At 35.3% G+C, this 15,104-nt stretch overlaps 1 protein-coding gene across 2 annotated transcripts in view; it reads left to right on the top strand.

Annotated features, from left to right (window-relative positions):
* sema3d (sema domain, immunoglobulin domain (Ig), short basic domain, secreted, (semaphorin) 3D) overlaps window positions 1-15,104 on the top strand; it is a 47,756-nt gene that overhangs the window by 10,408 nt on the left and 22,244 nt on the right. For both annotated transcript variants that reach the window (XM_066723994.1, XM_066723993.1), the window contains exons 3-6: window positions 6,427-6,587; window positions 13,761-13,823; window positions 13,980-14,099; window positions 14,745-14,838. In XM_066723994.1, the coding sequence (XP_066580091.1) occupies window positions 6,427-6,587; window positions 13,761-13,823; window positions 13,980-14,099; window positions 14,745-14,838 (438 nt within the window). The remainder of the gene's footprint in view (window positions 1-6,426; window positions 6,588-13,760; window positions 13,824-13,979; window positions 14,100-14,744; window positions 14,839-15,104) is intronic.

Below are 15,104 nucleotides of genomic sequence, written 5' to 3'. Positions count from 1 at the left end.
ACTCTAACAATATCCCCACAAAATGAACCCAACTGCTTTATTACTTTTTTCAAATCAAGCAACACTTTACCAGAGATTTCATTTATTATTATTATTATTATTATTATTATTATTATTATTATTATTATTATTATTATTCACATTAATTACCTAGCTACACAAAAATATATTGCCTTTTGGTGATACAGTTTGCTTCTTTTCCTGACAGAGTTAGAAAACAGGTAACCCAATGTTAAGCAGCTTAAGTTAAGCCATGTTTAACTAAAGTTTCAGTATTAACCTCTAAGCCAGGGGTAAAACATGTTCTCACACATTGTGCTTTCATTTCTAAAGACAGCACTGACAGACTGGTCATCAGGTTTTATGCAGAGGGTTTTGTAGAAGGAACAGTCAGTTTTCTCAGTCACAAAATGAACATTTTGAGACATTTGTATCATTAACAGGATAATTTAAATGAAATTAGTGATTTTAAAGCTTAATGTTTTACATGCAAATTTATCTTAAAGACATGGCCTTTTCCTACTATGGGCTAAACCACATCAACACTTTGACGTACAATCATAAAGTACAAATCTGTACCATAAAACTTCATATTTTACAAAATGCCAATTTTTATTTGGTTTAGCCCTAAATTTATTTTATATCCCCCTTGATTAGGTGATCTGATAAAGACTGGATTGTGGGACCAGAATGTGTTTTCTTGGTGCTAAAGATCAACAACATTATACTCTATAATTGAGTTTCACATACTAAGGAAGGTTTGTGTAGAAAATAAGTTTGCTTTTTGTTTTGCAAATAAACAATTCAAGCTTGAAAAGACAAACAGTACACAAGTTAAACAAGCCTTAAGTGTTTATAAACAGGTAATAGTGTAAAGATAAGAAAACATAGCAAGACCTATAGATTGTTATGTACACATTGTATACAATGAACCTCTACTGTATAGAGAGTTGATTTTACTGAACATGACTGAATTAGAAGTGGAGCAGCCGATTTAGTTTGAGTGTATGGGACCACCAATTTTACTCTTTTGTAATCCGATGCAATTTTCTAATCAAAATCAATCTGGAAAGCCAAACTAAGATAACAGGATAATGTGCTCCTAACCACACTGGCCCAACGAAATGTCTTGGTCAAAGGACAGATGCCCCTCTTTGACAACACTGAAGCCTTCACTGATTGGGCAAGCACATCAAATTGATTTGGGCCACTTTTCTCATTCCCACAGGGCTTTGGATCATTTTCATAATCAGGAAAAGTCATAACAGCAACCTTTTGTCATAAAAGACACCAAATGCAAGTTGTTTAATATATATATATATATATATATATATATATATATATAATTGAAAGGCAACTTAAAACCTCAACCTAAAGGATTCCACTAAAAAGAATCTTGATTTCACTAAATAATTAACTTACTTATATAAATTGTAAAATACTCCAAAGAAAACAAATACATAAATATACAAATAAATACATCACTTAGGTCTGTGTTATTTTGATAAACACATACATTTATGTATTAAAAATAATGTTTAAATGGTATTAGTATGCTTTAATGTGGGAAAGAGAACAGAGTTTACTTGAAAACAGCTATTGTCTTTGACCAGCTGAAGGTCAGTTTCAGTTCAGAGCCCATCTGCATTCGCAATTGTGTTTTTGGAAAGAAATCTCATTCCATAACACTATGGTTATGGAGGTATGTTTTAGCAATTCCCAGGCATTGTTATCAATCTGAAATAAGGGAGTCAATATCAAGCCCTGGATAACCTGTCTGTCCCCATGCCTGGTCCCATGATTATGGAAAAGAAAAGAGAAGTGTAAAATTAGAAACTACGCTGGTTCAACATAAGGGACCGCCTGGGGCAGGTGCCAAGATCTATCAGGAAGGCTTCTTTGCTAGATTACATGCCCGAAGGGGCAAGTGATAATTTTACCTTAAATACCAGCAATATTGACCAGTATTTTCCATTAAATATTAAGCATCAATAAAACATAATTTTCCTAATGATATGTCATCACAGCTGATTTGTTTACACTGGAAACGGACATGTGACTTTTTTTCTAAACTTTCTGATGAATTTTGGTGCATTACGATTGGCTATTTCTAAAAAGATGATCTTTTTGATGTTCTGGGCTTCGGTTAGCTACTTTAAATTAGTGCTTCTCATTCATTGAGCCCTGGGGACAGAGCCCTTGGACACCGATCCCATTCCATTGTGCACTTGTAGAAGAACCCTGGAGACAGATGGTCTGTAACATGCTTCCGCACTGCACAACACGAGTATCTCACAGCGTGAGACAAAGACGACAATTAAAAGCATTTATGTGCAAACGATTCCTACTTAAACTGTAGAGGAGGACCACTTTCTGCTGGTGGCTGGTGGTTTTCTACTATTCCTTATACTGTCTGCCTACATCTTAAAAATGGCAGCACACCATAATTTGAAATGCAAATACACTGTTTATGTATATTGAAAATATTTACACATTCCATCTGCCCCTTTTGACTAATTTAATATTTTATTTTGCCAAATATAGGGAGCCTTTTTATGAATTGGTCAACAGGGATTCGTTTTACATAAATATTACTTTAGGTGAACAGCAGGAAATCTTAAAACTTTCTACTTCAACTTCAACTGATTTAAATCAGTGTTTTAGTTACTTTACACTTAATCTATTTCAGTAAACTGCAAGCATTGATTGAGATTATAGTGCTTGTTGTTGAAGACATTAATTTATTATGGAAAGCTACCAGGCAGAGTCTATGTCTTAGGTTTCAACAGCTGCCAACTAATTGGCAAATACAGTACTTATTTTGTTAATGTGGAGTCATTTTAAACTGATAATATTTTAATGATTCTTGTAAATTGAGATTTAGGTTCACTTTCCTTTGGTAAACAGAATCCATTGGGATGGTTTTTTGTTGACTTTTTGGCTTTAAAGATTATGTGGTTACACTCACAGAGAAAAGAGCAAATTGTTGAAATGAGCAGGAATGATACATGCAAAAACATACCATTTGGGTAGTGCTCTATTTCCTGTTTCCTTTTTGAATAGTGGGTAAATAAACAAAGGTATTACAGTTTTAAACCGGTAAATTCTATGCAAACAAGGCTGGACATTTTGTTTGTGATAAGAGTTACATTAGTAACCGTATATTTGAATGACTTCCTCTAACAAATGACGTATTTTACCTGACAGGTTCTCAAACAAAAGGTGGGCTAATCCAGCACAACACAAACACAGCAACTGAGCTGTATTAATGCATTTTCAAAATCAGCATTTTACTTCCATGTACTCATATTACACACTTATAATCCATTAAGAGTAAAAACATCAACGACTAACTATTGTCATCTATCAGTACACTCGGACGGGTTTAGGGTGTCATTTTAAACAGGCTTCAGTGACAATTTAAAGCTTCCACTCCAAGCCATTAGGATTTACCCCAAGATAGATATCTATCTACCCATACTATCTAAATATGATGGGATTAATTCATAGTATTATCACTCTCATCCTCATGCAAGCCAGTTTCATTATGTGTTTTGTAAGTATATAAACAATCCAGATTTGTAAGATTACAGCCCATCCCAGCACAGTGTGTTTGTGCTCTTGTATCATCCAGTGGCCTGCATCAACCCCCCAAAGAAAGAAGTTGACAGTGACAGGGAATGAGTTGAATACATTTTCCTTCTCACTCAAGACAACGGGTGGTAGTCCCTTTGTTAACCAAGAACTTGGATAATTAAATTGACTGTCAACTCAATTCACTTCAACCCAACAATCCTCAGGTTAATCTTAAAGGCTGTCAACTGGAACAATGTAGATTAACATCCAATAGGGGTATTATAACAACTATACAGTCATATCCCTTTGAGACTCAGCACTGTTGTGAAAAGCATTCATTCAGTTACAGGCATTTCACTTCCAGTTCTATAGTGGCTTTTCGCAAAGTATACATATAGACCACATGCATCTTAATGAAAAAAATGTATTGAATTTAAATGAATACTTGTTTTCAGTTGACAAAAAGTAAAAAAAAAACTATAGTTTGCAAACAGTACATTCGACTCTACTACATAATGTTCAGTTTCTCCTTACATGTTTTCTCAGGCAATAATAATTGTGAAGGTAGAACATATGTTCAAATAATATTGTTCAATTTCAAATCAATTTCAAAATGTTATGCTATTGGTTGCTTAAAGTTTGTAATAGATACATGGCACAATGCTTCTTAATTGTCTAGAAGTTAATCACTGCAATGCATGTCTTCAATGTGCATATTAAACAGGACTGTGTAATTAGCTGAAAAAGTCATGTCCCTTGGGAGCTGTCCAGATGAAGTGTTGGCTGGGGGATAGACTTAAGTAGTTCTTTCATTCTGGTCTTTACACAGTCTGTTTACAAAGCAGATTAGAAGTGGACCAGCGTGGCTAATCTCTCAGCAGTAAGCAGTGAACATGTGAATGTGCAAATATTGATTATGTATAACCCGCTTACAATCTCACACCACCGCTCCAGTCGTGGTGCAGGGCCTCTCAGCCTTTGACATTTAATGCCATCACATTGTTTTTTGTAATGTTTGTTAAAGAAGTGTTGCAGTAAATGGTACATGACTCCACAGAAAAGGTTAGGTCTGTCTGGTTACATTTCTAAAGAAATCACAGAGAACGGACGACAGGGAAGAGGTCTTTCTTGATTAGCTAATTCAGAAACATAGAAGGTTTTGTTTGTCTTTTTACTTAAAAAATGCTTTTCTAAAATAACATTTTTGTTATACTAGGTGGTTTATGTTAGTATATTTAAGCCTATTTCTTATGTAAATACTAGATTATGTTTATAATGTGCACAATTTAGTTTGGATTACCTTTGCTGCATAACCAGGGTTTGGACTTAATGCAGATTGACAGTCAATTTCTGCCAGATGGGAAACTCAGGTTTCCCTAAGGGGATAAATATTTGTGTTTCTGTCAAACCATCTACCTTAGGAATTCCAAATTCATATGTTGTAACTTTGATCACTGTATAACCTTTGACATCTATGCCCATAAGCGCTGAAAGACTGTAATGATTTTAATGAAGTCAATGAGTGTAAATGGCCACTGTCTTGCAACAAACTGACAACACCTCGTCACAGCATTGTTTAGAGGTGTAGAGTATTATTATTATTATTATTATTATTATTATTATTATTATTATTATTATTATTAATAACAACAATACTAAAACCTTGTTAGGTATTGTGTGACATACTTAAGCCACAGTTATAATGTATACACCCCCTTTCAAAATCTTTCCTTATAGCCTGGAATTTAAAGGCATTCAAATATTATATATTGTTTTCCATTTATCTACATATCACAACTTCTAGACATTTATAGACAATTGATTAAAAATGGTTGGATAAGTGTCAATAGAAATCCTAAATTTGCTCAATAAACTAAATAAGCAATCACTGTCAAAATAACACACATAATTAAGTGGTCTCCTCCTATCTTGAATAGTAGTGATTTACATGATTTCACGATAAATTCTGCAGTTCTCATCATCAGGGACTGGGGCACTTGGTAAGGATAGAAAGGGAAATGGAGCAAAGTACAGAAAGGTCCTTGAGGAAAGCCAAATGCTCTATGCAAGAAAGTTGAAACTGGGACTGAAGTTCATCTTTCAGAATGACAATGACCCAAAGCACACAGTCAAAACTACACTGGAGTGGCTAAGGAAGAAAAAGGTAAATGTCCTTGAGTTGCCCAGTCAGAGTCACGACCTAAATCCAATCGAAAACTTGTGGCATGACTGGAAGATTGCTGTCCATCAGCGCTCCCCAAGGAACTTGACAAAGCTCGAACAGTTTTGTAAAGAAGAATGGTCAAATATTGCCTAATCTAGGTGTACAAAGTTGAAGAAACATATTCAAACATCTCAACAGACTCACAGCTGTAATTCCTGCCAAAGGTGCCAAGTATTAACCCAGGGAGGTACCAACTTAGAATATATATTAGAATATATAATTATTTTCAGAAGTTTTCCTGCTCAACAGTGTGGAGTGTGGTGTGTAGATAAGTGGAACATTTTTCATTTAAATGCATGAAACTCATAGGCACTGACACAATTACATGTGAAACAAGTTCAAGGGGTTGTAGACTTTCTATAGGCACTGTATCTAATAATAAAACAAATATATATATAGCTATTTTCCATGGGAAAGCTTCTGGAAAAAATCACTGCAATTCATTAAGGTTCAACTTTTAAACCTTCCATAGCTGAGAGTAATGAAAAATAAAGCTTTATGAATTATGAAAAGAACCTTGTATCAAATGGTGAGAACTTCAAGCTGTGACGGTGTATTTATAAAAGCACTACGGTGAGTCACGGCCAGTCATGTCATTCATACAGCATCTCTTGTCCTTCATGCAGACCTGCTGTTCTCAAATAGCTCCATCCCATTCCTGGATTCTAGTGAAGGGCTTCAATTTCAAACTCTTCTACTGGACGAGGAAAGGGGGCGCCTTCTGCTGGGAGCCAAAGATCACATCTTTCTGCTTGACTTGGAACATTTTAACAAGAACCTGCGGAAGGTATGTTTATTTTCAGCTAAGCTTCCACTGCCCTGCATTCATTATCCAACAATATCTTCTGAATAACGGCTGAATTCAGTCTAATACCATATAAAATTCATGTTTAATGCCTTTATTATTATAAATGTGTTCGAACTATAATCCCAGCTGTCTCTTTCTGTAATATAAGGACTGTACAAGATTTATTTCATAGAAGCTCATTTATTTATGTTTAATTTTACAAGAGAACACTCATTAACTGTAAAACTCAGTCAGTCCCCCTGAGGAGACCCCAATCACTAAAAGATTAGACATTTATTTATTTTAAATTTGAGTGTTATTCTGTGTTAATGTCAACTTTACATTCCCGTCCTGTCTCATGAAGCCATATGGTTACTCTATTGCTGCTTCTTTTCCACAGTGCAAGTCCACAGTGCAAACAGCAAAGCTACAGCTTTATAGTGTAATAAGCTACAGAGAAATCCACGTACCTACAGCCTGACAAACGAGCTGGCCCTGTTGGCATGGCAGTAGTGTGTGTGTTATGAAGTCTTGAGGAACTGTATTTCAGTCCATACTAGAATAGTGAATGTTAGCCATGTGACAGTATACTGTAATCTATGTAAATGTGACAATATAGTAGGAAGAACTAATGCAGCTCTCACTGATACCATACATGGGTTGCCATTGAACTACCGGGAGTTGATATTGTCCAACAATCTGAGGCCTGATTGACTGACCACCTAACCCCAGTAGTACTGCAACTGCATGCAACCCATGGCGAATCATTGTCTCAGTTGACTGTGACATTGCCCAGACTGGATCCAATAATGTTTGAACTAAAGGGTTAAACTTGACTTTGTTGTTGTTGTGTTTGTTGTTCAAGCTCATGTTGACTGAAATGAAGACACATTGCTTGGCTAGCGGTGTATGACTTTTTGATTTGTACTTGTTTAATAGAATGGGCCCTCATACATTTTTGGTAGTGTCATGCTACAAGGAGGCCTTATGTATCTGTACTCCAGAGCTTGCTGAATCAGGTGTTTATATAATTTATATACACCAATTTCTGATGAGATTTCAGAATCCAGGGGTAGAATACTTATGGGCTGGGCAGTCAAATGGAGCAAATGGTTAAATACAGCTTACTAAAGTAAATGAAGAAATATTAAATATTAAACATGACATACATTGTTATAGCAGTTGTTGTAGTGCATGTAGCTATTTCCAAAGTCACATTTACTTACCTTACAATATGAAAGGGTGTGCTCAGAGGGCTTGATTGCATCTTGCAGGTATTTCATAGCCTACAACTTTATCATTATTACAGTCATCCCCCGATATTACTACGTAATTGGTTCCAAGACTGGAGAAGTAAGTCAAGACAGAAGTTGAAGCAGAAGTGTCCCTATTCAAAGCCATCGTGACATTTCAGGAGAAAAAAGTAAACGGTTAAATTAACCGTAAAAAATTGTTAATAGAAAGCAGAGAGATGATTTTGATAGCACTGACTGCAGAATGAAGCTCTGGGGCCTCTCCCACCCACTGCTCAGTGCAGTGTTGCCAGTGTAAGACAGAATGATGTAATACATATAGACGAAAGATGACAGCATAAACACAGCACAGTATATCACAGAGTGTTCAGCTTGTCGAGAAGTGATAATCTGACAAACCAACATGTGGTTTTCATGTTAAATGTTTTAATTTTTATTACTTGTGAATTACATTACATTATATATTTTCAATAGATTTCTTTGTTAACTAAGTAACTAAAAGTGGTTACAGCAACGCTTAATATGTAATCAGTGCAACGATGGAATTGAAACTGAAATTACAATTACAGTTTAGCAACGGTTGAAATCTTCTTAATCTAAGTTCATAATTATGGTGGTATAGTATATTCATATGTTTAAAAGGTAACTTTCCTCCAGACCTGCTTGTCATAATCAGGAGTACTTCCAAACCCATCAACATTTCAAGTTAATTTAATTTAAACACAGTGGCAGGGAAAAAAAAGAAAAGAAAAACTGGTTTGTTTCAAGATGTAAAAAAACCCCTACAATTTCCCTTGTCTTTCAAAGTAACTAATTTGATGTCTCAAGATCAACTTTCACTTCATCTTCATGTTCTACAACTTGACAGCACCCGAATGTGGTTTTCCTGCATCTCCTGTAGCATCATCGAGAGTGACATCAGCATCAACTCATACATCTCAGTCACTTAGAGAGCCTGCAGAATTGTTCAATAATCAGCAGTAGCAGATAAGTGACAGAATGTGGTGTTGTGTCTGTGTTGAATTTGAGCCATTACTCCATTTACACTGGCTTTGTGCCAGAAGGCTCCAGTCCAGCTCTACTACGCTGAAAAAACAACACATCAGTACTGCAGGGCTTCAGAATTTGGCCTCTGTCGTTTTCTAGAGGCTTGGCTCATAAAGAACAAGGTCAAAACATGCTGAAAAAACATGCCAATTGAGTCTTCTGCCCTCTGTGGAAGGATATGTGATACTTAATATCCATTCCTTCCATGATCAAACACAAATGACCTCTAATGTGGGATACAATCTTCATATTTGACTGTATATCAGCATCATCGCCAGGCTGAAAGGTCACACACTGCGGGCCTCAGAGTTGTGTTAGTTCATTATTGTTCACTGTGGTTTTCCAATGTCAGCTATCACGTTTTTAAGAGACACCTGAACTTAAAGGGATTACTCTCTTTAAACTGAGATCTATTTATGCAGCTGCAACCCATTTATAGTATGAGAGCTAACTAGTTATTTTTTTTTTAAACAAAGTTGTGAAATTGGTTGCTTCCTTGTCACAGATATCTTACAGATCTGAATTCTCAAAGAGTGCCGCACTGAAAACAGTCTGTACTGGGAATGGGGAGGTGCAAAGCCACAAGGATGAATTTAATATTTGTATACCTTGTTATGTTAATTCATGTTTCCAACTATTGTACAAATATGTTGTTAACTTTGTTTAATATTCACGATGGCTGTTTTAATCTAGTAACTAATTAGACATAGGGTTCACCAGAACTTCGATTTATTAAAAGATCAATTTACATTTACATTGTTACATTCTTTTTTTCAATTAGACGAGAAAGCATTGAACAGACCATTTATGCTGCCAGACAGCATACTCACAACATTTTAGTATTTGATGATAAAAAACTGGTAGAAGCTTCCGTCCGTGATTGTTTTTTTTTTCTAGCAGGAAGTGTAGATTCCCTTTCTTACCCACAGAAATCCAAAAGAATCAAATAAAAGATTCCCACGCCACCAAAAACGCCAATTAATTCAATTCAGCAGCTTCCCAAACCAATGAACTGTGTCAATCACTGTCAGCCCCGTTCGGGACATCACTGGTAGATAATGTGGAGACAGGCAGCAATTGCATGAGTTCCAGCACTGTCAGCAAGCGAGAGGCAGAAAAGATTTACAACCTGTCTATCACGCAAAACACCACCACCCTACCCCCAGACCAGAGGGAATAAAATGGAAGAGCCGAGGCCATTCAGATCAGTTAAAATTGAAACGTTAAAATATGAACCTTTCTTAGTCAACGTAAAATAAAAATGTCTTAAAAGAAGAGTACTGCATAATGACAAGATATTATCATGATACCTTAGAAAGAGTGGCTTCTATGAAATTCTTGGATTTAAAAGTATGTTTCGGTAAAATGTAAAGATGATAAGTCCTAACGTAAATAGATTGCTTTCTACATGAGCTGCCACAAATAGGCTAGAATTAGCAGACAAATTACTCAATTTTTTTTGTGTGTAAATGCTACAGAACACATTCTAAAATGTCTGTATTTGGGGAATATGAAGGATGGGTGTATTTGTTCATTTGTTGATTTAGTTTGCATATAAATCCATTAGTAGTCACCTGGGTGAGTGAAATGAATGCGGAAATCGAACAGTTGCTTGGTTCTCAACTGGAAACATTAAGATCTCAATCAGGCTGCACAAATGATCTGGAGAATAATAAAGTAATAAACACATTAAATACTCATAAGGTACACTTACATTCATTCAGTATTAGTGGTAGTAAGAGTTGACCACAAAACTACAAGTCATATTATCATTTTCTTTGTATTCGTAGACCTCTATAATTAATGTAGCTGTTAATTCAAATGGTGACATATTAATCTCCTACTTTATGCTGTAGATTTTACTGGACATTTATAATAAAATCTAAAATATATACTGGAATACCAATAGTGGAGGTCTAAAATTCTGAATGAATATTTACATATTTCTGTTAAGCTGTTCTCATATCTAGTTCATATTTATTGTTTTCCATTCCATTTAATCAACCTCAGATTATTTAATTTACTATGCTTAAACCACAAAGACTCTATGTTCTGGCAAGTTAGTAATGTATGCCTTGAGAATGGCATGGAAAACATCAGAAATGTAAGTCAAATATTTAAATTGCGTCTTGGTCTATTCTTAGACAAAGAAAAAATCAAATTTTTGAAGTCAATGGAAATTTGTAGCAGGATTAAAAGGCAGTAGTTATCATCAAACATAAATTGCTATGTCCATACCAGTGCAAGCAGTATTCAACATGCACAATTTTTGCCAATTTTCAATATATTCTCGGTAGCTTGGATTTGTAACTGGAAATAAATCCAACAAAATCTCTTTGTCAAGCATGTGTTTCTCTCTGTTTCAGCCTAAATGGTTTCAGACCCTCAGTAAACATGTATAAAATAAAGACTGATTTCTATTAGAAGTGACACACTTATTTTCTTTTAAACAGAACTCAATTACCTCTCATAAGATTTTATTACGATATAGACTTTTTCCTTGACCAAATTTAAGACAGGAAGTTAAGATAAGTCTGGACCTACTGGCAATCTGATATAGCCATGCTCACTTTAAGAACAGCCTGAAGAATACAAGTCTTTGTTACGTTTGACCTTTTCTCGTTTGTTTTTCTGTCAAAGCTCTGCAAATTGTGAGCCAACTTTGTCTTGTTTTTCGTATTCAAAAACCTCTGTTACCCTGGAAATATGCCTGGAAATAGTTTCAATAGGCTTAGTATTCGTAATGCCACATATGTAATACAATCATACAAAAACAATTTGACTCTCAAGACTTGAATTCTGCATCCTGAACACATTTTTATCAAATGAGATCTTTGTTACCATAGTAGATGGTTTAAGTATAAAATAGACAGTCTTGCTTGAGTTAGGCTGTTCCAGGTGGCCTACTTTGAATTTGAATGCACTCATGTCAGTAAAGTTATGAAAACCATCAAGAAAAATTTAAAAAGGTAAAAAATGTTTAAATATAAAAGTTTTTCAGTATTATAGTCTAATGAATAAATAATACGTAGAAACTGATGTGTGTGTGTGTGTGACAGGCTAGCTCGCAACAGGTTTCATTGACATTGAAGAAACTTCCAGTTCGTTTACTTGATCCTTTTCCTGCTGCCGATGGAACAGAATTGAGGAGGAACAGATGTTTTGCATCCAATTGCTGAACTGTGAAAGTGTGTCTCTGAGTCATGCACTATTTGTTTCACTCCAATCATTAGCTGATCACTTCCTGGACCCAATTATTTTAATTCTACGACGATCTATTCTACTTATATTTCAGCAGCAGGTCAACTCGGTCTCTCCTATCACACTCAACATGCTCACTACAAATTCAAGAAGTCATTGCTGATAATGGGCAAATTAGATGAGGACAGTATTAAATGGACATTATTTGATTTTATTTGAATCATAAGCTAGAATTAGAATATGTTGTTATTTTCAGAGTAAATTAATAAAATATGATCAACCTGAGGTAAGATATCAAAAAGAGGCTCCAGGAAGCTTTGAGATCATACACACCAGTGACACACAACCAGTCCTCAATTATTTTACCAAATTATGGTTGAGGAAGACTTGTGGGTCCTGATTTATGGACTAATCTATTAAAGTAAATTAAACACACTTCTTCTTTCAGTTCCTACACTACACAAATCAAAGGTGTGCACAGGTCCATAAAGTAGTACAACTGGTTCTGTGTCAGCTAAGTTATTATCCTATTCATAAAGCAGTTTGTGGTATGCGTGTGTGCTGTGTTTCTATATCAGGATTAATTAAAGGAGCAAAATAAATGATCTGCTTTTTCCACCTTTTTTCTTTGTCTGTTTTGTTTTTGTGTGTTTCGATTTTCATTTGAATGATAGATACTGCAGCAATTTTATTAAAATAATATACTTCTGATACAAGTTGTTGCACAAAGTGGTTTCATACCAGTTACACCAAATACAAATCTAAGGAGGAAATGAACAGAAAACGAGAGAGAACTCTGTACGAATACGGTTGGGTTTTACAACAAGTTACAACATATTAACCCTTAAAGACATTTGAACAATAACATAAACAAGTTGTGTGTGGAAAGTGGGAAGAAAAACATGATAAACAAACAATGATGGAGCCGGTACTTGTTTTCTGAGTAGGGTAGTACAGCACAGAAAGAAGCCCTTGACTTTGGTAACTAAGTAAATGTGTTTGTCTACGATACCTCATACTTCAAAATAATTGGGAAGGCTTCTGCTAAGCCTCAAGGCGAGAGGCCTGTGATTCACTTGGCTTAGAAACTGAATTACTCACTAACCAGTGGATAGATGCACTGTGGTACTTGAGGTTTATTTTGCTAGGGCACTGATCCAACGCTTTCCTCTCTGTGTGAATAGATACGTGCAGCTTTTATGTTACCTACAGGAACTAATGAATGTATAATTATTAGTTATTGTACAGGTACAGGGACTTTACATGTAGTTACTTGTCATGTTAGCTGTAAAGGTTTCTGTAAAATATGTGTTTGCACAGTAGGAATTTTGTTTTCAAAGATTTCTGCTTCTATGCTAAGTGATGTTTCCAATCAAAGTTAATGAACTATGCATTCATTGATAGTTTTTTTAAATGATTTAGTATTTTTGGAACCAGTACATATTTTAGGAAATAGGTAGAAAATATAGAAGTTGGCCAGATTGCTTACAAACATGCACAGATGTTCTATGTTTTATTTTGTAATACGATAAAGCTTTGTAATTACAATGGCTTCTGTTTATGTCATGACTTGGCCTATAATTGTCCCTCAAAATGTATGGAGATGAGCCATTCTTATACAAAGTATGAAAACTTGGAATTGACTATCTTTGTCTGTTGTTTTTGTTGACAGATTCACTGGCCTGCATCTAAAGAAAGAGTGGAACTGTGTAAACTTACAGGGAAAAACGTGCATGTAAGTCTGATGGAAGATGGACTATTACAAGTCTATCTATTCTACACTGATAATAACTCTGCTTTTAAATGTACTTGCTTTGACATCTCTGGTGCAATACACACGTACATGCTAAATTCCTGAGTTAATGGACTTTTTCACTACTTCTCCCAACAGACAGAGTGTGCAAATTTCATCCGCGTTCTCCACAACTATAACAAGACTCACGTGTACGCCTGTGGCACTGGGGCTTTCCATCCTGTGTGCGCCTTCATTGAAATTGGAGGGCGTGGAGAGGTAAAGTGATCTTAGACATTGACAGGAGGGGACTGCAGAGTATGGCAGGTGCTGTGCTGGGAATCACTTATCAGCTGCTTTCAAAGATGTTAGTTTGACATCAGATTTGACTTGTATATAGCAATTAATGCAGTGATGTATACATCTGGGAGGACAAATACATTATTGGAGCCACTACTTTGCACATTAACTAGGGTATACAATTAAAAATCAAGTTGACAGCATATACTGAAAGAGAAAACAATAAACATTCCTTTACTAATTTGCCTTAATTGTTTGATTTTAGTACATCTGTGCGGACATTTTGAAATGTATGCACAGATATCCAGGGCACATTTTTAAAGAAGACTGAAATCAGCCCATCTTGAACTTTAATATGAATTCTCCATGAAGAATATTTAACAGTATATTCATATTCTTTTGATATTTCACACTGTTTCTGTCTGTCTACCCTGTCTTGAAGGTGTTGAGGGTTTTGTCTGGAGGGTTTATCTTGACAGAGAACATCAAACTTAAGTGTCCTCTCAAAGACTAAAACATCAACTAAATTCACCTGATAAAGCAATTTAGTTGTATTTAATAAATGTTAGAAAATCATATTATTGACAGTTTTGTTGACTGCAGTTTTGTTTTCTGCCTCATCAGGAAACCACATTTGTTTTGAACACACACAGTATTGAATCGGGACGACTGAAATGTCCATTTGATCCATGGCAGCCATTTGCTTCAGTTTTAACAGGTAAGAAACAATCTGAAACGGTTCACTTCTCATCCCAATCTGAGTCAGTTGGGACCTCATCCTCTCCAATATACATAGGTGTATGTGTCTCACACCCATATCCATAAGCACATAAATACAATAACTTTTCAAAAAAACAAGGATAAGTTACTAAAAGTGCCTAAAAGCATACAAGCCTACAGATCGTAACTGGAAACTTGGGATTTATCTTGCTGCTCCACTAACTTTCTTTAAGATGTAATCTTAAAATATGAACTAAAATGTGT

This window comes from Amia ocellicauda, chromosome 15, assembly GCF_036373705.1.
Source record: "Amia ocellicauda isolate fAmiCal2 chromosome 15, fAmiCal2.hap1, whole genome shotgun sequence".
Classification (NCBI taxonomy): Eukaryota; Metazoa; Chordata; class Actinopteri; order Amiiformes; family Amiidae; genus Amia; species Amia ocellicauda.
Note: the sequence above shows the minus strand (reverse complement) of the source record. Positions and strands in the feature narration are given on the sequence as shown.